This window comes from Phalacrocorax aristotelis, chromosome 2, assembly GCF_949628215.1.
Source record: "Phalacrocorax aristotelis chromosome 2, bGulAri2.1, whole genome shotgun sequence".
In the NCBI taxonomy this organism is placed as follows: domain Eukaryota; kingdom Metazoa; phylum Chordata; class Aves; order Suliformes; family Phalacrocoracidae; genus Phalacrocorax; species Phalacrocorax aristotelis.
Genome location: NC_134277.1, coordinates 8176487 through 8204174, shown reverse-complemented (window position 1 = coordinate 8204174; position 27688 = coordinate 8176487). Strand labels below are relative to the sequence as shown.

At 39.6% G+C, this 27688-nt stretch overlaps 1 protein-coding gene across 2 annotated transcripts; it reads right to left on the bottom strand.

The window, feature by feature from the left end:
- Positions 1 to 243: 243 nt before the first annotated feature.
- Positions 244 to 27645, bottom strand: ACTR3B (actin related protein 3B). 2 transcript variants are annotated; one of them, XM_075082342.1, is made up of 12 exons: positions 27450 to 27645; positions 20206 to 20261; positions 18244 to 18368; positions 16338 to 16448; positions 15851 to 15946; positions 15590 to 15697; positions 14134 to 14277; positions 13356 to 13529; positions 10816 to 10908; positions 2303 to 2428; positions 1776 to 1859; positions 244 to 1201 (listed from the first exon to the last, which is right to left on the bottom strand). In XM_075082342.1, the coding sequence occupies exons 1-12, from the start codon at positions 27491 to 27493 to the stop codon at positions 1106 to 1108; spliced, it is 1257 nt and encodes a 418-aa protein (XP_074938443.1). In that variant the 5' UTR covers positions 27494 to 27645; the 3' UTR covers positions 244 to 1105. The 2 variants fall into 2 exon arrangements, with proteins under 2 accessions (XP_074938443.1, XP_074938444.1); XM_075082343.1 differs by having other exon boundaries at positions 255 to 1197.
- Between the last annotated feature and the right edge of the window lie 43 nt (positions 27646 to 27688).

The following is a 27688-nucleotide window of genomic DNA, read 5'->3' as shown; positions in this document are numbered from 1 at the left end:
CGTAACAGGGTAGTTATGCCCTGGAACAGGTTGCCAGAGACATTAAGGAACCTCCATTCACCCCTGAGCAACCAGATGTGACTTTGAAGTGAGCCCTGCGCTGAGCAGGAGTCTGGAACAGAAATCTCCAGAGGTCCCTTCCAACTTCAGTGTTACTATGATTCCATGTACGTTGACATATAATGGAAAGCTAACCTTGTGAAACAAAATGGACAAGTATGTAAATCATGACTACAAAAAAGATTCATAAAGATGTTAACAGCTTTTATTTCACTGGTGCAAGGCCCATGTGTCATCCACCACTCACCAACATCAAAACAAAACATCATCTTCTATAAAACAGTTTCAGAAATTTCAAAACAAAGTAACAGTGGCTATAATAAGCTTCATACAATACTGTAAATCACTTAGTTTGTCATCCAAACAAGAACAAATCAGTTTCTAGCATACGTGGCGCTTTTTTTTTTTGGCCAAAAAAAAAATACCAGCACAACTCCAATACATGCCTCACACCTGGAAATGCGTAACATCACTCCATGACATTGATAGTTGTTCGTGCTTAGAACTAGTCATCAATTCACCCTACCAATATCATAAAATACAAAATTATATGAAAAACCTACATTTACAAAGTACAGTCCCAATCCTGCAATCTAATCCATTTGGGCAGGTACCTGCAGCCATTCCAACTCCCCTGAAGGCAATGTGGTATTTAGTGCTCCATTGCTAAAGATTTGATTGCAGAATCAGGGCACAAGCGGGAAAGCTTGAAGTCTTTCCACAAGCAGTAAAAGCACTGCCTTATTCTTCTAGATTCAGTTTCAGTAGTATTTGCACAACCTCCTAAATCGAGACTCACCTATTTTCAATTACCTCACATTTAGGAAGAAAGAAGGATAGGCTTTGAAGTAGTCAGCAGAGAAATGGCTTTTACTGAAATGACTTGGGGCTGTAAGTTGTGCTTTAGTGCACCATGGTGATCCAAACGCTTCCAAGAGATAACCACATCCTGCTTCAGTATTTACAGTATCTGCTGCCTTCATCTGCATCACATGAGTTTCTTCACCAGCAAGATATCAGAGATCTTGTTTCCATTAGACGAGCATTATGACATGACTCCAAAAACAGGATTATGACGACAAATACTAGGGCCATATTCTTCATAGTCTTTCTTGGTGTGACATACTTGGAAAAACTCTGGCTATGAAAATATAAAACAAATCCCCTCAAAAGCGTAAGAATATATCAAGCAGGAAAACCAACAAATAAACTAATTCATTAACATTTTTGTAGATTTCAGCTTTATGATGTGGTATTACATTTTTGAAACAGTAAAACTAGAAATATTAGTATATGAATACAATTAATCAAGAAAGGTTTGTCCGGACAGAAGACTGCTTTTAAACCCAGTGATACAAAATCCCATTTTGGAGACAGGAATTGCTTGCATTTTCCTGTATTTGCTTCCCTCTTGAGTTTACGACCATTGATTTGGATCCTGTATTCCTGAAGTCCTAACTAATCTCTGGCACCAGCTTTAAGAATAAAGGGACTATATTGCCACCATCACATAAATATTTCAGAATTATGTCAAATCACAATATCCTCACTCAAGTAAAGCTCCCGCTTGCCCTGTGCAGGTTTGTGTAAGAATTCCAGAACATGACACAATTTAGGCTGTCATAATGAGAAGGCTTAAAACTTAGTGCTCAGATCAAATATAGCCAGAAGACAATATGCAATAAAAAAACAGAACTATTTTGATAAAGACTTACTGTTGAAGCCAGCATGGAACCTCCGAACCAAACTGCATAACGCTGCATGTGATGTGTTATCACTTGAACTTCAACTGGTTTGGGCTAAGAGAAAAACAGTTTGCATTTAGTTGGTTTACATTTTCTGGCAAGATCCTTACAAAGTAAATGCTCAGACCCAGACATCTTCACCCCTCCCATTCACATCACTACCTCACACTTACTATTCAGTCTACCATGTTCCCTACAAGACCAAGTCAAAAAAACTCTCCACAATTAGTATGCAAAGGGGACACAGTTAAACCCCTCTTGCCTACTGCTAAGATCACGTATCTCTTAGAAGGAAAACCAGAAAGGCCCTTAGAGACTGCTCACAGCAACTTAAAGATTCCTGTAAAGACATGTCATATTTTGCAAGGCTACCAACATGTTTAGCACCACGCACATATACTACTCATTTTACAACACTGCATTTTCACTAGTGAGGTGAAAATTCTAAACTTTCTTTCACTACCCGTGTAATCAATGCACTTGAAATTCTTACTTACTTTTATCCGACCACCACTGAGTTCCTCACTAAGTCGCAACCTCGCGTCCACTACTCTCTTCAAATCCCTTTGCAGTCGCCGTCCAAAGTCCCTGAACATCGTGGATCCTCCTGAAAGGACCACATTCTGTGCAGAAATTAAAGACACATTCTTTAAATCCGTCTTGAAGCAAGTTTCCCAAAAGCCAACATGCAGATGTAACTATTTGGATGTTAACATCATTAGGAAGCTTACAAGCTACACAGAACACCAAGTATTGCTCAATTTCCATGGTCCCCTTCTTTCTTTTTCGCCCCTCCTTTTAAAGAAGGGGTTTTTTGCCGAATAGGTTATTACAGAAGAGAAGGATTCAATTAAAATGCTGAGCTAGTACCCTACATGTGCAGGGCAGCGGACACTACATCAAAAAGTTTCCCAGGGATGCTCATAGTGAACAGTTTCAGCCCTGATACCAAATAAGGCTGTACCCTTATCATATTACTGTTAGTGTCTTTCCAAAAGCTCTAAAGTTACCTAGAACTCACTTTTTTTTAAAGAGCTAAACTTCTAAACATAGCAACCAGCAAGTCTGATGATTCTTCAAAGAGGTATCACACCTCTGAAGAGGACTGCAGTACAGAGAAAGATACAATGCCCTTCACTTTTCTTACCTATACCCACTTGCCTGGTATTACTTAGTTTTCAGAGCAGAACCAAGAGCCTCTGAGCCTGGACTTGTACTTGGATTCCAAATAGGGAGTTTAGAATGTCATGTCTTTAATCCTGATAATTTTGCAGGGTCATAGACTAATGCAAAAGTCATTTCAAAAGTGGAGGGATTCAAAACAGGAACCCTAGAACAGTGGTGGCAGCAAAAACGCGTTTCCTAGCCAGAAAAATGACCTCTGTATGACAGAGCTGCATGAGTGCCCTTACACACTGCTGCAACTGCAAACCAAAGTGCCAATCAGTGCTTACTAAAACTACTTATATGCCTTAGACAGAGGTCCACAAAGAGCTCAACCGAGATCAAGAGTTCGTTATACACAGGGTCAAAGGATTTTCTCTCAGTAATAGTTTTCGGCACTGGAGACCAAGACCGTGCACGTAATGAAGGAATCCCCGAACCACCTTTTTCAGCCAGGAAGCCTGTACACAGATCTGAAGAGTCAAAGACATGATAGTAAGTGTTCACACTTGCAGGGTACAGAAGTAACTGCTTGGATTTCAAGCAACAGATAACAAGGAAAATCTTGTTTGTAACTTGTAAAGCGAGAAGAGAGCTGTTTGTTTATTCATGGAAAAAAAAAAAAATCTCTGCACATTGCAAAAACCACTACAGTAGGAAACCTCATTTCTTCACAGCTTCAGATTATCTACAGTATAAAAGAGTGCATAGCAAGGCAAGTGTACTTAAAAGAAAAGCACACATCCCCATAACATTACTGAAACATTTCCCAAATGAAAGAGGACAGAGAAGATGAAAGGAGACATACGTATAAGCAGGAGCTAGAAGCCACAGTTGGTCCTAAAATTAAACAGGAAGGAGATTCCCCCTGCTCCCCCCATACACAGGAACAACTCTTCCCCTGCCTCAAAGTGGTCACACGCTCCACATGGGAGAAGAAAATTGCTAATGGGGAATAAAAAGACAACAACTAACCTGAGTGATGAAATAGCAATTAAAAAGATGCCATCAGAAAATACTACCTGGAGATAATGAAGTTGGCGAAGACAGTGAAAGCAATAATTCTATTCAAAGCAAATTAAACTTCAGGTATGTTCCATGAAGTGGACAATGCTACCACTAAAAATAGATTTCAGAATACACCTAGGAATAATTGTTTGAATACATCTGAGACCAACTCACGCACCCACAGAACTAGCAGTAACATTGGGAGGGGTTTTTTCATGCCAGGGTTAGAAGCTAAGAGGTTACGCCTTCCTCAGATTATGATTATTGAAGTACCTCTACACACTGAAAGAAGTTTAACAATCATACTGGTCATGGATAACAGAAGCGCTAGGGTATAATTGTTGAAAAGGTGAGTCATCTCCATATCGCATATCTGGACAAGCCAGGCCAAGCAGAATTTTGGATGTAAGTAACTAGGTGACACCAACAATCATTATAAAATTATAAGTATACTGCTACAGTTCCCCTGCTTCCTGCACTTCTTGTCAACACTGGGCCAAATCTGCGCTAACTCTAGTAGAAGACTGCTCACCTATGGGCTTCAGTAAGTTATCACAACTCAGCAGGTCAGTCTTCTGCAAGGAGGTCAGAAGCCAGGCACTCACAATGAAAGCATAATCCATACATTCCCCTCAAACAACACACCCACCACTTACAAAGGACCCAATGAAGGTGGGGAAAAAAAAAAAAAAAACACCAAACCACTAAACCCCACACCAAAAACAAGTAAGAAACCACCCCCTACAGCAAATACCTTCCTTAGAATAACCGAGCGTAACACAATACAGCAATTCCAGTAACTACCTGATGAAAAACATAACAACGAAGCAAGCTAAGTACATCTGCGCAGAAAGCTTACTAGTTATGTTTAGGTTCTCAGTCTGCTGGGGAATTCTCTAGCCTCCCAGAAAGAGACATCAAGGCAGCTAGGATTTAAGTGTCTGTTTCCAGCTGATTCCTTTAAGCAAGACTTCTGATATTACTCTGCTCAAAACACACTTCGGCTGGTTTAACAACTCTAAGCTGGCCACAGGTTTCACAGTTAACACTGAGTACCATACCATCTGACAAAAAGAAGCTCCCACTGACCTTTACTTCTATAGCTAAATGGTTGAAAGTTTGTTTCAAAAGAATGTACTCCTTCAGAAGAGAGGGATGAAGACCTTCCACGCACCTGAAAAAGCTATCCACAACAAGTAAATAACAAAAGTAGGCTATTTCTGGAAGGAAACTAGTGGGGGTGAACACCAGTCATCTCAGAGGGCTAGCAACAAATGTCTCACCTCTCATCCATAACCTCTGCCTCTCTTACGAGCCATAGGATACCAAGTTTATCTCTGTACCATGTTTCTTTCTGGTACCATGCCTGTACAGTGCAATGCTGTGGAGAAACGAGGCTACCTAACAAAACCACATAGTTGCAATAACAGAAATCTCTATATAAATAAAGTTTACATAAAAATTCCAAAAAGTTCAGTTAGCTCCTGCAGAACTCAATGCTACCAAACACAAGGTGCTGAACTGGTTTGTGCATCTGCGTGCCCCTGTACTTGGCACTGGTGAGGCCACACCTCGAATCCTGGGATCAGTTTTGGGCCTCTCAGTACAAGGAGGACACTGAGGTGCTGGAGTGTGTCCAGAGAAGGGCAACGAAGCTGGGCAAGGGTCTGGAGAGCAGGTCTTACAAGGAGCGGCTGAGGGAGCTGGGGGTGTTTAGTCTGGAGAAGGGGAGGCTGAGACCTTATCACTCTCTACAACCATCTGAAAGGAGGTTGTAGTGAGGTGGGTGTTGGTCTCTTCTCCCAGGTCACTAGTGATAGAACGAGAGGAAAGTGCTTCAAGCTGCATCAGGGGAGGTTTAGATTGAATATCAGGAAAGATTTCTTCACTTTAAGAGTGGTCAGGCATTGGCACAGGCTGCCCAGAGAGGTGGTTGAATCATATCCCTGGGGCTATTTAAACAACGTGTAGATGCAGCACTTCAGGGCATGGTTTAGGAGACATGGTGGTGTTGGGTTGATGGTTGGACTTGATGATCCTAGAGGTCTTTTCCAACGTTAATGATTCTGTGATCTGTATGCTGCACCTTGCAATATGGTAGAAGCACACTCCCAGCTGGACACTTCAGACTTTGCAGCACCAAACTGATAAGCATCCACTGCTTTCCTGGTAAATATGAACTTCAACAACACATCCCAGTATCCCTTCCTTCCAAATCACAGCCTAAATTAAAGTCGTTTAACGTAACACAACCACACCACCAGAGACAGTGTAATGAGAGCAATATCTGACTGTTAACAGAAATTGTGGGTATTATGGGTAAAAACTAGAAGGTTCACAAGCTGAAGCCAAGTCCTTCAAGAGCAAATGAATCAATTAAGCTACACGCCTCTTAATTTAGTTAAAACAGGGCAATATTGGCAAATGTTGTATGGGAAGTATAAGGAGAAATATATTTCTTGTTTGATATGTATAATATTACACAGAAGTAGATTTATTGTGAGAAACACATTAAGACTTTTAATAATGAAGAAACAATTTCTGTTTCTTGAAGATCATAATTTCAGTGTTCATTTAACAGTCTGAGTAATAGCATAAGATTTCAGCATGACTTATGGTCATGCGGTTCTGCAGAAATATGCCTGCACTCAGACACAAAAGCAACCACAAAATACTGCAGATGTATTGAGTTACTGTTAAACCAGCTAGCTTGGGTAATGTTATAAATTTAATCACAGCTGTGATAGGAATAAGCAGGGTTTCTCTTCAGTACTCCTGCACTACGCTAACAGTGTTGATCACTTGGGGCTTCCACGTGAGGTAGCAGGAATACCTTTCCTTTCCCATGTCTTATCATCAGTGCCAATACGATGCAGATCTAATGACCTGGTAGTCTCTCCAGCCTTAACCTCACCCACAGAGCCTCCCTGCTCTGCACTTGGTAATTAATAGCAAACATCTCATTTTGCTGAAGCATGGAGAAGCAGAAGTCAGTTGAACCCTATCTGGTCTTGTGCTTGAGGATACCTACAATTTTGGAGGGGAAAGGCAAGAATAGTGTTGACGCAGCAAATAAGCTGGGCACCACCACAGACTGTATTTCTCCCTGCAGCTCCCAGACGTCCAGCTGGGTGCCGCACAGCAGTCTGACAGCGCCATCTACACACCACACAGCGTATGTGAAGCTGTTTTCACACAATGTATTAACCAGCATTTCAAGTTAAAGTGATGTTAAGGGGATGTTTATCACTCCCTTAGCCTCCTGCACACCAGATCTCTCCAGGCTTTGAGAATGGTTCATTATGAGCTGGGCAGTCAACAGTTTAACCTTCCCAGAGAATGCTGATACAAGTCTAGTCCAAATCTTAAATTGTATAGCAAACTTAAGTTCACTGTTTTCCACAACAGCTGCACACTCAGCTAAAAAATCATCTACTCTAAGGAAAAGAGCCAATATCATTAAAATCATGTCCCCATGCACCTGCATTTCCACTGAAAACCTGGATGATTTATCTACGCTAAAACACCACACTTGCCAATACACAACAGTCCCCACCTCATGAAATGTTTTTAGCTTGAGAAGCTCGCTTAAATATTTGAGGTCAAGGATGTTACAACTTGATCTGTCGTCATTTGGATCACAACCATTTAAACATGTTTGACTAGGATGTTTCAGAGATATTTGTGACAGAATTCACCTGATTTCAGATGTCACTTATCTTAAATTCTTGCATCCATATATTTCTGCCAAAAACACAGCAGAGTTGAAAGAAATCAATTGTTGGGGCAGCCAATGACCCTACACTTCTATCCTTTCTACTGGGACAAGGCACAGACTGCAGAACTATCAATACTCTTCTCATCTCCTGCTACCACCTAAACTCAGGAATTATCTGTGGAGAGACTCTGGATGGGAAAAAAGGAATATGAAGTAGAGTATGGAGTAAGAGTGAAAGCTTCTGAACCTGTTACCAACAAAAAATAAGATTTATTAGAATATTAAGCAGTTTTTAGAATGTCTGGAAGTCCTTTGTCCACCTTTCAAGTTATTATAACTATATTCACAAGCTGACTGTTAAATTCGGCTACTCTTTTTGACACTTAAGTGTCAAAACTCATGCCCAAAACTGATGAAAGTTAGGACAAGTTTCAGAGCATTTCTAGGTTGAAAACAGATTTTTAAATAGCAACTAGTATTGAAAACCTCCAACACTAGCATCTGTTGTGGGTATACCACAGAACAGATGTTTCCCACTGATGCAAGCTGGGTGTGCATTAGTTATACTGTGTTTAGTAGTACGCTCATAGCGACCTGAAAGCTGGGAGAAGGACATTTTTCTGCAGATGATAGTCCCCATCGTGCTACTGCTCCCTCCCTCCCATTTCTGTGATATCAGTTATATGGTATATAAATAGGAGGCAAGTATAGGGAAAGGCTGTGGAACATATTTTAAGAAAAAAAGACGCTAAAGAACTCTCAAAAAAATACAGCTAGACAAACTATACACCATCCTTCCCAAAAAATGCCAAGTGTGACACAATGCCTCATGGAGCCCTGTAAAAGCACGATCGTGTTTCTAGCTGCACGCAGGATGGGTCATTTTTCAATGGCATTCAACACACAGCAATGATCAACATAGCAAGGATGCCAGATGATTTCAGCCGTGTGGTAAGATCCAAAATTACTCTCCCTAATTTCACCTGAGCACTCACTTAAAATGTAATTCTGCTTTCTGAAGATTTGGGTTTGTTAAAAAAATTAAAAAAATAAAAAAATCCACCTTATTTCTTCAAATTTTAATGCAAGTCCTCTGGTCCAAAACCCAGCGGCCTACTTATCTTCTTCCACTTGAGCAGAAAGCAGCTCATCCCAAGCAATGCAGAGCTCTCAACTCTGTGTTAGAGACACAGAGAGAGACAGAATAAGAATATAAATCAATTTTTCCAAGCAGTCACATTAAGACAGTGTGATCATGGGAATTTAAAGAAAAAAACAGTGCATTGCTGGCAACCATTACACAATTAAAAAGGCTTCATTCACATGTAGAAGAATGTTTGTGGTTGGCATTGAACAGCTACAAGCTATGGGATCTGGCTGCGGAACAACAGTTTCACAAAGGTCCTGCTGGTCCCAACGCCAACATAAGGTAGAATAACTGGCCTCGTAAGAGAGATGCTGATCAGATTAGGAAATATGGATACTGGCCATAAAACTGAAAAAGATAAATACCACAGGACATCAAAAAATGGGTGGTGAAACAATGCTTCAAAGGCTACATACCACACACAGTCTCCAAGAAGGGTACTTGCAGGTATTTTCTGCATGAACACTAAGAATCCAAATATATTTGTTGGAAATCCGGCTCCAAAGCACAGGGCCTTGGCTGGCCGCCACGCAGCACTGTGGGTAAGTGAAACTGATAAACCACAGAAACTAAGAGAAACTGTGAGTGGATTTCTGGACCTATACACTCTTTTAAGCAATGAGAACAGAGATGTTCACCCCTTTGCAGTGACCTTGCTTACATAAGTATTAGTATTAATAACTACTGACATCTATCATTACATTCAATAGGTAATTGTGTGACATCATTTTAATTAATCAAGTATAATGAAAAACAGAAAATGGAAAAACCGAGTCTCAGTCAGTGGCAAGCCAGCCAAGGGAAAGTTATTTGCCTGCTGATTACAGTGAGGAGAGAGTACCTTAACCTCAATTTTTAAATACCACTCTCCAGAAGTCAGTACTAATCCCTATCCTACCAAGTGATGAAGCTATTGCTCTATGGCACCTTTGGTCTCTCAGGGAAAAGAAACCCACAGACACTAAGCACAACCAGACACTTAAGAGTTTCCTAAAGATTTCTGCAACATTCTTAAGCTTGAGGACATCTACTGCAAAATTCACTCCACATATGATCTTAAGTAGTTTAATTTCCTGTTTCAACCTGCTCCACAGATTTGCTCTGAAGCATGATGTCTCATTGCAGATTACAGAGTATGTTTACTAGACAAGCAAAACAGACTGCAAAATTTTAATAGTTACAAATTACCCTGAGATATGACTTAGTTGGAACTTAACGCTCATTCTAATAGGTGAAGAAAACTACCACCTTTTCCACGAGCAAGCAAACTTCTCCATGCTATTACTTTATGCTGTTATTTCCCAAAAGGCACTGCTGCTGCACAAGCAGAAACCAACCAGGAAGCATAGGATGGGCTGCCAATATAAAGAGAGCTTACTACAGGCTATGCCTCTCATACCTTATCATTTCTTAAAGAATTAGTGACTGAAGGTACTCTCTGGACAAGTTTAAGCAGGCATAATTATTGGATCCTGGAAGATTTTAAGTCTTCATGTGTTTTAATACTGGGTTTAATACCTGGCTAAAACTGCAGACAGTGGGAAAATATAAGACAAGACTATAGAAAGACTATGTATTTGAAACCACTGCTTCATAAAGCAGAGGGCGGAGCAGGAGTGAGACCACGATGTAACCCTTAAAATGGGCAAAAGCCAAAGACCTTCTTGCACAATAATTCACATTACAAGTATCAGATAAAAATAACGTCTCTCTGCCTCAGTTCCCTAGGGACAATACTTACCTGTGTATCAAACTACTGCTACAGATAACCCTTCTTTCAGAAATAAAAAGCGGCAAATATCAAGTACCCTTCATTCAGAAGTGGCACTTTGAATAGAGATAAAGTTGAAATTAAACAAAGTTCACGTTTCTCATGGGGGCGGGGGGAAGTGGTAGCTACGTATATGCTTCATGATGATGTTGATATTTGTCCTCAAATGAATTAAGTTAATCTTACAACAGAAAGACCATACCTTATATAATGGACGCCGGACGTCAATGGGACAGTTCTGTATAACTTCATCAACTACATCCGAAATGGATTCCATAAAATCAGGATTAGCAAACTACAATGAAATAGTACAGACATTAGGTATTTCCTCCCAACAACAGAGAAACAAAGAGGCAAACAGTGAGACTGTAGAGAGATTTTGTAATAGTATTTTTGAAGTGGGCTGGTGGGAAAAATCACTATTAACTCCTGCTCACCAATCATTCTACATTATAACAAATCCACTTCTATACAATAATTCCTTTTTCTGCAGAGAAATTCAGATTATCTTCCTTAGTCATAAATTCACTGTTTAAAATTTATGTACTACAGGCCTACTACTGCATGTGACATGAGTTTCAGTTCTGCCGTATTAAACATACTGATACTGTGTAACATGGTCGTGCCTTTTAAGTGAAATTTAGAAAGTCAGTGTGCAAATCAGGATGTTCCCCGGTAAAAAAATTTCAACCCTATTACAATACTTACGTTGAATTCCCACCCAGAAGTCTTTTTTTTTTATTAACAAGCACACAAAATCTCTAATAGTCAAAAAGGCATAAAAACTCTAATGTCTTGAGTGTAAATCCCCATCAATGCTAGCATCAATCCAGTTCTAATGTAAATTTCTGCATTTATGCATACTAGAGAGTTGCTAATGCTAAAAAACATTCTTGGACTAATTGTGATTTTCCACTTAAAACTTAACACAAGCTTTAAAAAAAAAACCAACAGACACACACACAAAAACATACCAGTTCGTAGGCTAGGTTTTGCCCTTTCACAGATTAAACTTTGAGAAAGTAAATGAATTATCAATAAATATATAAATATATTATTATAGATATATTATTATATAAATTTAACACTTTCCCAAAGGTGTTGAAACTATTTGGGACTTACATCCTACACAAGATGAAGTATTGAACTGGATGAATAACAAAAGCCAAAACACAACAAGTATACATTGAACTGAAAGAAAAATTAGCAAAGGAAGTTAGCTTGGAGATCAAGAGCCATAAGAATGATGTGAAAAATCCCCAAGAATTCAAGCTAATTTCCATAGTAAGAATTAATCATGCAAGAAGCTAAAACATGAAGCCACATAAAGTAAGAGAAAAGAAAGAAGCGGTGTTGCCTCACATGGAGAGTTCTCATCTGACCAAGCTACAGCCTGAAAACTTCTCCTGAGCCCTCCATAAAGACACTGATACCAGAGCAGGGCAAAAGGAGTAAGGAGAAATGAGAGTTATGGCATCCAAAGCAGAGTATAAATTGCTCCCAGAAAAGGGACTAGAGAACTGACATGTGAAATTGCAGTCCGCTAGCAAATACCATACGGCTGGAGAATAGCAAGTAAAACACGTAGTTTAAGATGCGAGGAGATGATCTGGATAACTACAAACCACAAAGCCTAACTTCAAGAGCATGAAATATTCAGAACAAATTTTGTAAGATGGAGATAAACTGAAAACAGGAAAAGATTACAAGACAACTTTACCAAAGGCAGCTTTTACCTAGCTAACTTGATACCCTTTGAAGTGAGGAGTTAATGAAGTCCAGCGAGAAATTCTCTTTGGATGCAGTATGTATCATCTAGTTTGTTTTTCTTGTCTACAAAGTGGGCTCAGGCTTTTTTTTTTTTCTCAAATACAGAGCCAAGAAACTATCAAGAAATGAAGAAAATGGAAATTAGGCTTTTATCCTGTTCCTAACAGTCTTTGAAAGAACTACGGAACGAAGAGCTATTAAAATGATGTCTGACGTGGGATTCAATGCCTCTCTGTAAGACCACATGGGTAAACAGCGGGGAGGAGAAACTATTTGGCCCAGAGGTTTAATGCTGGCACAAGATCAGATGGCTACAAACTGACCACAAACAGATTAAGGCTGGAATTTAGACAAAAGGTGAGAGAATAAGGTTTTTTAATATCCTTCCAAGAGGAAGCGGGTAGACAAAGGGACACTTCACCAGTGTTAATAGGGATCTCGATTAAATTTGTTAACAGTATTACAGCCTATGGTTACCTGCAATAAACTTAATGGAGTGCATAGAAATGGACCGGACCTTCTCTGCTATACCATAACATATTAAAACTTGACTCCTTCCTCTCCTGCAATATCCTGAAGCTCAAACTGAACTACCAAAAACCAGACAAGGTTAGGTGTTGTAATGTTTCCCAGAATTGTACATGTTACTTATAACCACAGCACCACAGATTTCAATGGACTTCCCTCAACGACAAATTTAGCATCCATGCTTTTTAAGTTGACTCAGAATCAACAGAGAAAGTACAGAAAAGCCAGTGTGTGATTTAAAATATTATCAATCCAATGCTACTCACGTTCTTCTGCGCTTACGTCATCTGAGACCGTACATGGCTTGCAGTCAGGAGACCTACTGATACCTTACTTCCACGTGATGGCGCGCTGGCACCAAAAATGACAGTATCTCCCTCCCCCGCTCTCTTCACTCACACAGTAAAGTTTCCGTAACTTAATATTGCTAGTTCCTATTCTTACCTCAGGATGAAAGAATATTTCAGGTCCAAGGAACCTTTCATAACCGACATCTATAACAAACTTGGTTTTGTTGATTGCATTGATGCCAGTATACTGTTTGATCCATTTTCGAGGATCTCCATCGTACTTGGCAAATTCTTTCACTATGTCAGGACAAATGTAACAGTATTTTTCCTGTTAAGAAATACCATGTATTAAAAATTGTCAAAGCAATTATTCTACCCTTGAATTCAAGTATAACAATCAGAAAACAAAAATGTGAGCATTATTACAGATGGAGCTGTTCAACAGATTTCTCACCCAGATGACTACCGAAGACTCAGCCCTACAAGACAATGACATGGCCTAGCTGTTTCAATGAGACTGCACACTGACTCATCTACATTAGTCTCAAAATGAAAACATCACAACCATCAGGTCTGCAACAATAAAGAAGTTCAATGGCGAGCTCTCACTGCAAGACCAGACCCACACAATCACCCTACTGACATTACATACATTTATTTTTCATTAAATTAAAAACCAAATTTTAAACAAATCTAAAGCTTAAAATGCTGACTTAACCTGCAGAACATACTCACTGCAAACAGTCTAGCATGAAGATTTTCTTCCTCTTTCTCCTTCCCCCGCACTTGATTGGATAAACCACCAGAAGCTTGCATAATTACAATACACTGCCTACATTTGCATTTTCAAGAGAGCCACCGGCAACTTCTTAAAGCCAAAAAATTAGCTCAAAGAGTTTTATTTATGTATTACAAGATAAAGAAGGGTGTACCTTTATGGCTTTTGCTGTCTCCAGAGATTGTTCAGGAGGAATTCCCACCTCCCTTTCCCTTAGGAGTTGTTGAATAAAGTAAGTAATATCTCTACCTGCAATAGGAATATGTTTGATGCAACTTCCAATTACATAGCCTTCTGCCTATGTAGGAGGAGAAGAAAAAATATTTAGGGAAAAACTACTGTGTATCAATAATTAACAGCAAAACATCCATTTTTATAATTATTTTGATTTTTAATTAAAAGTAAAATCTTAAAACTGTAAATTACTATAAAAATGTGCAACCCAGTGCAAAGTAGGTATTATTCTTAAATAAAAAGACCTGGATTACCACATAAAAACAGATACTGATTGTCTAAGATACACAAGCGATCAACAAAAAAATCTTGCAATTAGAAGACAAAGTCTGGTCAGATGGTTCCTTTTAGGCATGATCTGAAAAGCAAACATAATGTAAATAGACCACTCATGTCCTGTTTGAGCGTGAAAAATGAATAGGAAAAAGTGTAATGTGTATTAAAATCCTCAGACAAGAAAAATCAAATTAAATAGTATCTAATGACAAGCACAATAAAAAAGAAATCTACTTGCTAAGTTTTTTTCAAGATGCATTTATTGAAAATGCTAGTATTGCTGAGCCAACATTATTTCTTCTCTTCCCCCCCCACCACCACCCCCCCTTTTTTAAACACTTCTCAGCGTTTAATATGATAAATTCTGGTTTTTCCCAGCATTTCCCATACAAAGAAGACACCAAGACGACCAGGTTAACACCAACATGCAAGATGAAGTTAAACGGAATAAAATTTTCATTTCTAAAATAACTAATCATTCAAGCATACTATGTGCTTCAGAAATACACAAAATTACATCAGTGGAACAGATGTCAGTATTGCACAGATAATTCTATATTTTTAACATCCTAACATAATTAAGCCATTTGAGATGGACCATGTACGAACATGCATTTATTTATACAAGATTGTTGTTTCCACACAAGCAGAGTTCACTAACTTCTAAAATACAATAAAATTATATTAAAAGCACATGCTGTCAGCTATATTAAACAATCAAAATGCAGGACATCAAAAAAAGTTCAGACATTGGTGGCATGCAGGAGATCAAAAACCATTATAAGCATTAATATTAAAACAGAACTGAGGCATCACAATAACAGGCAAAGTTTTACTCAGAAATAGCCTTTAAAAGATGGTCTGACAATTCCTTACTGTGAACTTCCTATAGTCTGCAAGCTAAATTAATTGCATAAAAAGTTCGCATAATAAAACACACACTTTTCAAAACAATCATAAGGGAGAAAAAAATCCAAACAACCAAGCAACACTAAAAATTTAAAAACAAAATTTAGTTTGACACTTATTTAAACCTAGAGTAAGGAAACCCTGCACTTGTCCAAAACCCCAGATAATTTCAACTGCATCCCACTACGTACCACAGGAATTACATGGGTCACTCCATCACCACTATCGATGACAATTCCAGTCAAAGTACGTTCTCCAACCTGCCGTGACGTCCAAGATGCAGCTAAGGCCAACACTGCCTACATGAGAAAGAGTTTATATTTAGAAGCAGGCAGAGTGTGTTAATGTACAATCTCAGAAAATACTGTTTCAAACATTTTAGACGTGCATACAGAAGACTACACATACTGCAGCTATACTGTACTTTAGAAGTATATATTCACTCTATTCACCTGAACAGCAATGTAAAGTCCTGGTATGTTAAATGATTCAAACATGATTTCTGCAAGATACTCTCTGTTTTCTGGTGTGTTCAGCGGAGGCTCTGTCTGCAAAAATAATAAGAAAAGTTTTGATAAAGCACCTCAGAGCCCTAACAGTTCATGCATTGATTAGCTCCATACGGCAATCAAACTTCTAAAATTCTCAGTGCATTCAAAATAGAAAATGTCAAACAGAATTTAGTTTAAACATGATTGAAGCTTTTCAAAAACAAAATCCAATCTGCAGTAGCCTGCATCACAAAATTAACAGAATTTAGTTATAATGCAACTTTACAGATTACTTTCTTCCTTCTTCTCCTCCCCCCCTCCCTGCGGTTGCTGAAGAAATTAAAAGACAGATACAGAGAAAAATCCTCCAGCAGAACTACTTGTGCTTGGAACATTATTTAGCTTTCCTCTTACAAAAATATTTTCTTACCTAGTCTCATTAACTCACCATTAAAAAATAGTGATCCTCAGGTTCAGCTCGTAGGTATTTAAAAATGACCTGCTCCATGAATCTCTCCATGAGGTCCCAGTCTTCAACAATACCATGTCGTATAGGCCACTGAAGCAAAAAAAACTCGGCCAATACTCTAGATGATCCAAGGATAAACAAACCCAGAATAGGAACAGCCTAAGTCCCCAAACCATTACATCTTCTGTGAGAATGGGAACAGCTCAACTCACAGTTACCTTATCAAATCCTCCATTCTAATTTTAATTTAGAGGCACTATTTGAAGTTATCTCCTGCTCCCAGGTACTTCAACTTGTAATTCTATCTTGCAGGACTGGAAGCCAGAATCTATACTCTATTCCTAACACTGCTATTGCTCTACTGCAGCACGGTGTTTTAATCTCTTTTTGTATCAATTTTAAAACTTAAAGTTGAGAATCATACTTGGCTTCAGTATGCCTTCCAACCTATGAAAAGAAATAAAGACCATATAGGCTATATATTTTTCAACCAAAATTCTGGTGGGGATGATGTTTACATTTTGTTCAATGTTAAGAACACAGTTGACATTTAAGTAATATAGTAGGATGTATAAAATATGGGTTTTTTTCCCCCACATAATTCATAAGCTGGTAACATTTTGTAAGTACAAGAAGTCCTCTACTAGGGTATGGAAAATATGATTCACAGAAAAGCAGCACTGAAGACAGCCCTCCACAAAACAGTTGTGACATGCCCTGAAGCAAAAGTATTCAACACGTTCCCCAGTTCACGTGCCATGTTATGAGGATACACTTTTAGCAAGAAGTGAAATACTCAGTGTTTATGACTATTTTAATACCTAATCATTTTGAAAACTGAATAGCTGCACTGTTGCCAGGCCGAGGGTAACCTGATGAAATTCAACAAGACAAAGCGCAAGGTTCTGCACCTCAGGAGGAACAACCCCATGCACCAGCACAGGCTGGGGGCTGAACTACTGGAAAGCGGCTCTGCTGAGAAGGCCCTGGGATCACTGGTGGGCAGCGAGGTGACCGTGAGCCAGCACCGTGCCCTCGTGGCCAAGGAGGCCAACAGTATCCTGGAGTGCATTAAAAGGAGTGTGGCCAGCAGGTCACGCAAATGAGGTTATCATCCCCCTCTACTCTGCCCTGGTGAGACCACATTTGGAGTCCTGTGTCCAGTTCTGGGCCCCCCAGCTTAAGAAGGACAGAGAACTGCTCGAAGAAACCAGCTGAGAGCTACCAAGATGATCAGGGGGCCGGACCATCTCCCATATGAGGAAAGGTTGAGAGACTTGGGTTTGTTTAGCCTGGAGAAGACTGAGGCGGGATTTCATCAATACCTATAAATATCTGAAGGGTGGGTGTCAGGATGATGGGACCAGGCTCTTTTCGTTAGTGCCCAATAACAGGACATGGGCCAGTGGGCACAAGTTGGACACAGGACATTCCACCTCGATATGAGAAAAAACTTCTTTCCTGTGCAGGTGCCAGAGCAGTGGCACAGGCTGCCCAGGGAGGCTGTGGAGTCCCTTCCCTGGAGACATTCACACCCTGCCTGGACACGTCCCTGTGCTCCCTGCTCTGGGTTTGCCTGCTCAAGCAGGGGGGTTGGACGAGATGATCTCCAGAGGTCCCTTCCAACCCCTGCCGTTCTGTGATTCTGTATCAACGAATATTTACAAAAACGTTCAAGCACCAATCACACAGGACAGCACTAGTAAAACACACATTTAAAAAAAGGTAAAGCCATGATGAAATCATGCAGTTTTTAAAAAGTAACAAAAACACTTTATAAAGGGGAAATGTGTGTTTTAAATGGCTACCAAAAAGGATCAGAACATTAAATAATAATTAAAACATAAAGCTTCAGAAAGACCTCTTAAAAATACTCAGTGCTTACCTTTGTAGCATAGGTAGGTTTATCTATGGCTTCGTCTCCTATGAAAAAGTCCAGATCATCAACACCTTTCATTACCCTCCTCTGAGCCTGGTCACCTACTTTGGCTGATTCTCGGATTGCAATACCTTAAAATAAAACCCAAACAAATAAAAACAAAATTAAAACCGCTAAATACCAAGCCATGAATATTTATTCACTTATGGATTCTTTTCTAGAAATAAATACTGGGATATAGGAAGCATAGTTTCCAGAAAGCAGAAGTTATGTGACTTATTGACAAGCCGATACAGCAGAGTTCATTCTCACTGCATCACACAGGATTCTGGTCATCCATCCCTCAGTGTAAATCATAACTCAGAAAAGCTTAAAAATGTGCTCTGTTACAGACCACAGCAGTCACTAACCCTGCACAAGTACAGCATTCCACCAGAGATACTCTTTACACCAGTAAGCAACATGATTTTCTGAGTTTCAACTCTGGGAATTAAGAGAAAGAACACAGGAGGAGAAGAAAATAAACTATGTACTTCAGAAATAAGTATTGGAGTCATTATCCCCATTGGTGAGAAGGAGGAAGGGGGGAGGGGAGAAAAAAAATTTGCAGTGCTACAGAGACGTCTTTGGAGACACTCGCGCTTCCCATTAGCGGGCTGCAACTATCACTAAAATTATTAGATGATGGCTGCTATAGGCAAGAAGATGAGGCAGCAAAAAACAAATCTGGGGCAAGCTATAAATAAAAATGGAATAAAGTACTCTTAAAACATAACCTTATTTATTTACAGTTTTCTTTTAATAGATCATAATCAGGATCTAAATAACATACAGTAGGAAGTGCAGAGTAGACAGGCATCATCCACAAATGTGCCAAACACTATCAGCACGAAAATTTACTGATAGGCAAACAATTCTTTTGGAAACACATCTAAGTCCCAACAAGTTTTATAAAACAAGATTTATAATAAATTCACAGGAAACTCTTGCTATCACACTTCTTTAATGCAAGATGTTTAAATCTTTACCAGTACTTTGAGTTTTTTCACAATACTTAAAATAGTTAGACTATAACCAGTACTGCAGCTACATCTGGCAAAGAGCATGTCCCCCTCCACCTCTTGGCCCAATTACCTTCATTATTTCTTTACCTTTATACCTTCTACTGTGAGTAGCTACAAGGCAGGCTAGATGCATTAATAAGTAGTTAATTGACAAAGTTGACAAAAAGTAAAAGGCAATGTTTAACATAATTGGAGATAACCACGAGATAATAGATGCCATTATAGGCATAAATAAGTAGTCAGTGCTACTATTTATAAACATATATAGCATTTGAGATGAACTATTAAGACGACAATTAAAAATCAACACCAGAAAGGTATAACATTTTAAACAAGTTTAACATACAAATAAATTAAGAGTAAATCTGCTCAACAAAAGTATGTTAAATGGGCAAAACCAATTTAATTAGTAAACATACAACCAAAAAGAACATTTTCTAATAGAAGCAAGTTTTTTGAATATTAAACTGTCTACAGTCCCAGACAATGTAAATAAGGCAGACACCACCTGCACTTTAGTACTTAATTTGATTGGAAGCCTTCCCCAGATTATCCGGGCAGTAACCATGGTGTCAGGTAGACAGGAGGTAAATTGCATTTTGTCTACTCAAGAGTCCTGGCAGAAAAATAATGGAGATAAAAAGGAAATTGGACTGGAGTTCTCTTCATCTTTGTCATAGCAACCAAGAGCTGATTTAATGAGCAACAGTCCTAGCTAACTGCAAACATGGAGTTCTGTTTAGCTACACTCCAGCCAAAGATGCTAACACAATGAATATCGCTTCCCAGATGGACAGGAGACTGTGAAGGCAGAGTTGGGAGTTGGAAAGCAAGCCATTTACTCATGAAACTGCTCAGTAATAGCAGTGTATATTAGAATTTGGAAGGAGAAAAAATTACTTACATGATGGGATAATGAACTGGGGTTCTGTATTTCCTGCATAGCCAAGTTTCGTATACCTAGGAAAAGAACGATCACAAGGTCATTAAACGCACTTAGGTGTAAAAAAAGAAAAAATACTTTCAATTCACTACAATTCTTAAAGTGAAGGCCAAACAACTGCATACCATGTGTACACTTTCTAGTTTATGCTTTCAAAGTGCCATCCTGCTGAGAAGAAAACCCAGAAGTGGTAAATATTTTAGGTTTGGGTTTTTTTCTTTCCAGATACCTTCAGCTTACAAATGTTGGTAGCATTTTTTCCAAACTACAAAATGTGAAAACTCAGCTCTTCCTTCTCCATCTTGTTGACCAGCTATGACAAAAGATGGATAGGCCACATGGGTAAAAAAAGGGCTGTGCAGATCTTACCTTTCAGAAAGCTACCATGACCAAAGATGTCATTAGACTTTGCGTATTTAGTATTGTCAAACACAGAAAAAAAAGAAGCATGTCTTCAGTACAAACCATGTTCAAACAGATGGTATGAAGCATTGTCCGTCCCTTTCAATATACATATAATACCTATTTTAACAAATAAAGGATCAAGAGAAAAAAGAAACTGGTGTCTCGGAGAAAAAAAAAAACAAAGGAATTTCTACACAAAACCTAAAATCTGTGTATGGTGTTACTGGCTGCAAGCTAGTTCAGGTCTTTAGCAAATAGAAATAATTAACATCCCAGACTATGAAAAACAGCTCTAATCTCAGGGAGGGTGGGGCGGGGGTTGTGCAGATCCAGAATCAGTTTTAAAAAAAATGAAAAAAAAAATATTGAATGGTTGCAGAGACTAAAGTTTTTCTCTAATACTGTCATTAGATTGGACTAGAAGTACAATAATAGCATGATTTTAGGAGAAACCAGCATTACTCACATCCATTTTACCATGACATTCTTAAATGAGACCAATCACAATCTATGTCCTAAAGTGAATTTATGGTCTTTGTCTACAGCCTATTCTCAATATTTGCAAACAATATTATGCCGACGCCAAAGCAGAGGATCGCTTCTTCATTAACAGCTTAAACAGTAAGTTCCTCTTTATGAAGTATTTGGTATAAAAACACTCATTAAGAGTCAGTTTGCTTAGATAAAGGAATTAAATAAAAACTGAATTAGCAATGACCTTGGAATTTAAATATATTTTCAGCATCTCTTCAAAGCTATAGCTTCAGCAGACTTCAAATAATAGTTAAAAAAGCCAATTTCCCCAAGGCTAAAAAGACATGGGCTGTGTTCTGAGGGCAAGGGTTTGTTGTATTTTTAATCGTTATATGGGTATATGCTTTCAGTCTAATCCAAAATGTTTACGCATACTTTCTGTGGCTCTCAAAAAAATATAATCAGGACATATTTGTAAAGAAGGCCATTACTAGTAAGAGTTCTTTTTATGATTATTATTGCATAGTTTCTTCACATTTTAGAATGAGGCCTACCTAGGGAATATTGTTAAAACATAACAAGCAAAACAGGAGTTACACCATGATTTAAGAAGCATTACAGGATAGTTCCTCTTTGTTTCTCTCTCTGAAATGGGTTTTGCTCAAAAGCACATAGTGAGGACCAAGGAAACCATTTTTGGATTCAAGAAACCTAGCTCTAAGACTTAGAAATGGCAGGCAGCAACCTCATGAAAACAGCCTTTCAAGCCCCAGCGACAAAAACCAAAGTCAATATCTACATATACATGCATATAACTAAGCATGTAAGTATGTATATCTACTTTTTATACAGTTTTTATATATGTGTGTGCATATACATATATATATGTATATATAAAATTAAAAGGTTCCTGCAGTATAACCACAACTCATTTCTTAAACTAAACTCTTGCTGAGAGGTAAATTCAGTTTCCCATCGCCCCCACCCCCACATGCTAAACTCACACCCACTGACAGTATTAAAAAGAAAACACTCTCTAAAAGTCAACTTGGGCTATCAGTCTGCAATAGCTTTACCTTCCCCTTCAAGTAGGAACCAGAACCCCCTACTAGAACAACTTACAATGTTACCGAAAGCCTATAGCTCAATATTTCATTGAATTTTTTTTTTTTTTTTTACAGTAGCTGAATTAACTACAGTTAAAACTACAGGATAAGCTTATTTCTCAGTATCAGTGAAAAATAGTTCTCTTCAAAGAACACATCTCACAGGAGATAATGTCTGGAAAGATTTCTTTTGCATGCCATTAATCCATGAAGGATAAATACTAGAACTATGAGAACAACTAAATTCCCAGTTCAATGCTGAAGCAAGGAAGTAAAAAAAATACTGTTAAAAAAATATCTATTTAGGATCAAACAAGAGACAGACTCGAACAAGCAGCCATATTTCAGGTGTTTTGACAAAACCAAATGGAAGGGTAACTCAAACTACTCTCAAAACCACTGAGGAAGAGAGACACTGCAGTTGTGCTGCCCCTTCTTATTCAGCAGCCTGCTCATTCAGGCCATGGCAGACTTGGTCCCAGATATTTCTTCTGCCCAGCAGGACACAAACGTATTCCACCTTCCAGAGCCATACCCAAGAGTACACTGAAGTGACCCACTTCTAGGACCTCCTACAGAGATTGTTCCCTTTTATACAAGATATTTAAATATTCATTGCCCTGAAAGACTCTGGACTTAAACAGTTAGAGAGGTTAGCTGGTCTCCAGTCCCTCCTCCAATGAATATTTAAGTATCTAAAACATGGTTTTCTTTCTCCTGGGTTACAGCCTAGCAGACTAATGGCAATGCAATGCCTTGTGATCTGCAAATTAGAGACAGCTTTAGGGAATGTGTAGATAATCAGTATTCCAACTTAATTTCATTTAAAGTAGCAGATTTATTGCCAGCGAGATAGGAACCTACTGGAAACTCTCCAAAATATAGGACACTGGAGGCTGCATTAAAGATTAGTAGAAAACTGATCCAATAGACTAAGGCTATTTCACGCAAGGGGGTTTGGAGGGACTACTCATTTAAAAAAAATAAAAAACACTGGAAATTATATATTGTTGAAACAAGCAGTTTCTAAAAATAGTGTTGTCTCCTACATACCATTTTTCCCAGGTGATCAGTTATTACACAAATCAGACTAGTTTTTGCACAAGAAATGGTCATCCTAACACTTTTCTCTTCTGAGGTCTCCAAGGAAAGATAGAAAAACATACATAGAAAAATGACTGCAAAGAACAGAGATATATATTTTGGAAAATTCTTACTAAAGCATGAGAACAACATAAGTTAGGGATTTTAAAATCACAAACTCAGGCAGTTGCTTTATCCATCTCAAAATACAAGACATTCAATTTTTCTCTGGACAAGTATGCAAAAGACCAAGGCCCAGCTGTGAACATTTTAGCATCTCCTTGCTTTTTGGTCCAGATCTTTAAAACAATGTGTTACCTCCACAAAAAAAAAAAGCTCTGAAAAGATAGGAAGTGATTGAAAACAGCAAAGTGTTTTAAGAAAGTCCTGTAAACAAACAAAAATACCCTCTGTAAACAGCGCTGTCTGTGACAGCTAAGATGCTAAATAACTAACAGTTATTACTGCCAGAACACCTGTGATGCCATGCTGCCATAAATAGACTGTAGTATCAAAATTATTACAATATGCCTGAGGAACTTGCAACACAAAGTCTTCATAAAGATGTGGAAAGGGACTTTAGAAACGGAAGACGATGTGATGAAGGAATGGGAATGAAGAAGGAAGGAATGAAGGGGGAAATATCAAACAGGAAGAAATCTACTATTTCTGCACAATCTACCCAAGAGCACCAGCAGGCACTATAAGTATAAAGTGTACATTAGAGCCAATGCTTTTTTTGTCTTTTTGAGGATTTAGCACTTTACAGGACTGAAGCCTGTGATTATAAACAACAGCTAATTAAGTCGGGCTCCTCAGACCCAGAACAGCAATTACAGTAATGCCTGTTCACAAGTCTCACATGTAAAGAGCAGAGGTAATACTTGGCTACAGCAACTCCTTTAGCATCAGAAATATAGTAAAAGGGGGAAAACATAACATGTTCTGGGGTTCCAGCTATCTTCAATAGTCCAGCAACAACAACAAAAAACACCTTAAACTTCTCCCAAAAATCAAGTATTTACCTCTAATCTCATCAGTAAGACTTTGCCAAAGTAATATTTCTTTACTGAAAGAAAAATGGAATGACATCAATAAGATACACCCAAAATAGAAGTATTCCTCAGTGTCTGCAAAAACACACACTGAAGAGGAGAGAGGTATTTTAAGACATCTTTGTTTCACACACCCACCTACTAGCATTCTGATGTCCACAGCTAAATGCCAGTTAATAAAACTAGTTATGAAGTTTAAAGTTACTTAAAACAGCAACACCATAAAGGCCTGGTAGCCCTAAGAAACTAAAAATAGCACACCCTTCTCCACAAAAGGACCGATCGCAATGTGTAAACTGACCACGAGGAAAATCTCATGCAAAGAAAATTAAGACGTCATGCATCAGAACTAAAGTAGGACAAGTCATTTGCAAATACTAACAAAAAAGATAGCATTACCACTTTCTCCAAATTTGCCATAAACTGTTCACTCTTTATTTACAAAGAAAGTTCAAGTCACCTGTCCAATAGAGAAAAGGAACATTGTCCTGTCCTGCTCTGACAATATGTTTCTCACTGAAAGCATGTAGCTATTTTCTATACACCTGTTGTTACTTTTTTTGAGAAATTCCAGCATTTTACAGGACTGAGGACTATGGCTGCAAACAACAGTAAAATAAACCAGGCTCCTTACATGCAAAACAAGAAACTTCTTAAATCCCCTTACACGAAAAGAACAGGGATTAGTGCCTGGACAAAGCACCTCATTCAGTACCAGAGATGCAAATAGAAAAGTTTTATATCCATAATGTTCCACAGCACATGACTGCATATACCTTTTCCTTTCCGCTACACTCTTCCAAGTTTTTCATCTGAAAGACTTTTCATTAATAATTTGAATGAATTGTTTGAAGCTTGTAACCCAAAGTAGATCCATTCTAACAATAAGAAGGTTTTCAGCCCACACGGAGGAAAATTCCAGAGACTGCGTATCAATGAGTCAAGCAAGCTACCTCTTCTGGCTGCTTTGGTTCACGCTCCTATTTCTTCTTGAATTCTGCAAGATTACTTATTTCAAATTCAATAATCTCATTGCTGAAAAGTCTTCCACATTTCAGTGCCCTGCAGCGAAGCCAAGCAGCAGTCCCACCAGCAGAGACACCATGTTGTCGCCCATGACTTAAGATAATTTAGAGGCATGGAAACCCAAAGTCACATCCAACTATCCAAACTCTTCCTGAAACAAACTGATGCACATGCTCACACACACATGCACGCTCCACCAGTTTTTCCCACCCAATTGCTAAACAGATTTTAGAAATTCTACTTTATTATTTCTCTGACAGGACAGAGCAAACTGCTTTCTGTCCTTATTTACTTTGTACAACTGTTGGTCTGCAATACCTATTGCTAGTGCAACGCTGGAATCATTTCACAAACTGAGAGCAAAGGAGGTCTCCTGCAAGAGACAGACATTGCATCCAATGCATCTTCTGGATTTTGTAGTTTATACTGTAGCCTTTTTAAAGGATCCGCACAGGTCCTTTAGGATGCCTAATGGGATAGAGCTCACATTTCTCCCCTTGAAAAACTCTTCAGAACTATCAAGTAATATTCCTGTAACACCAACATTTCTGTGGAGAAGAGATATTTAAAATATCTTTAGCAAATAAATGGAAGGACTCTGGGGAACTACCAAGGAGTATCTAATACACAGGCAGAATGACATGCAAGGTGCAACCCAGTCTCCATTTACTCCCAAAGTTTCCAGCTGTGGGCTCCAGCATTCTCCACTGAGGGGACACAGCTGATTTCTGTTAAGATAAGGTATAAACAGAAACAGGACAAGAGACTTCTGAAAGTTTTGTAACAGTTGAATAGAGACATATTTCAAAATATGAAACTCTTTCTCAGGAGAAGGCAGTGTGACACCACATCATTAGAAAGTGCTTCCCCTGGTTATCTAGGGGTTTGGGTTTTTTGTTTGTCTGGGGTTTGTTTTTTTTTAAGAAGCCTGAGTTTGGAAGTTTGAAAGGCAATTTTCCAAGCATTGAATAAATGAAAATAATACTGCAAATTCTCTGCAGAGGAAAGGTCTATTTTTATTGCAATAAATTGATGCAATCAGTGACGCTGAGGCACAGCCTGACAAGTAAAGTTATTGGCTGAATAGTCACTCATGGACCAGTACCTCCTCAGAGCTGTCCATAACTGTCAGGCCAAAGGAAAGATATTAGCAAGAGCACACCACATATTCAGTATCACCTTCATTACAGCTCCCTCTGACACCTCCCACTCCTGAGGCATAGCAGAACTGGTCTGTTGGATGATGAATGGGTCTCCTCCAGCCACAGACCAGTACAAAAGACCTACCTGCTCCTGAAACACCTCCTGAGCACATCTCCTGCAATTTAGATTCATTTTAGTCCTCAGAAACTTGAGTTACAAAACTTGTGGTTTGGCTAAAGGTAGAATAAATCTCACACTAATCTGACAAAGTTAGAGAAGTGATAACCTAACGACCAAGAAAACACCAGTAGTATAAAACAGCCAGCTGCCGTCTCATTGCTGGCCGGAGGAAATACCTGGAAAGGTTCAAATACGTGCCATTTAGAGGCACGGGCAGATGCAGCCGGGCAAGGCCGCTGCGGTCCCGCAGCTGCGCGCGAAGGAGACGCCGCAGCCCAGCGATCGCCCCTCACCTGCCCCTGGGCCGGAGTCAGCGCCCGTCCGTGGCTGCCGGGCAAAGCCAGCGTGTCCCCTCTCTCCAGGCAGTCAATTGAAATAAGCCATGGACAATTTGAGCATTTTAGTCATGCAATAGTTTAAAGGCAGAGAACAGGGAACAAAAATCGGACCCGGGAAGAGGAAAGAGGGCATGGAAACACACCATCCCCGGAGGGCACGGCGGGGCTGTCCCGCTCCAGGCTCCCAGCAGGGAGGAAGGGCAGGAGGAGGAGGGTGGTCGGCGGAGGACAGGCCGAGAGGGGACCGGGACACGCGGCAGGAGCCCGGCCCCGTGAAAGGGACAGGGACTCCCCGTTGCGGGAGGCGGCTGAGGGGCGCCGGCACGGTGGAATCACCCCCCTCCCCCCAGAGCGGGGACTGGCAGCGCCGGTCCCCCCCTCCTCCCCGCACTCACCCAGTGCCTCCGTCTATCACGCAGGGGGGCAGGTAGCTCGCCATACTGGGGAGCCGGCAATGCGGGACCTACCCCACCATCCAGGCAGCCACCGCCGCCGGCTCCCCCGGCGCGGCCTCAGCGCACCGGCGGCGGAGAGGCGGCGGGCACCATGCAGCCCCCTGTCAGCGCCGCCCCCAGCGCGCATGCGCCGTCCGCCACCAACACGTGACGCGGCCTCCCGCCGGCCGCCCCCGCCG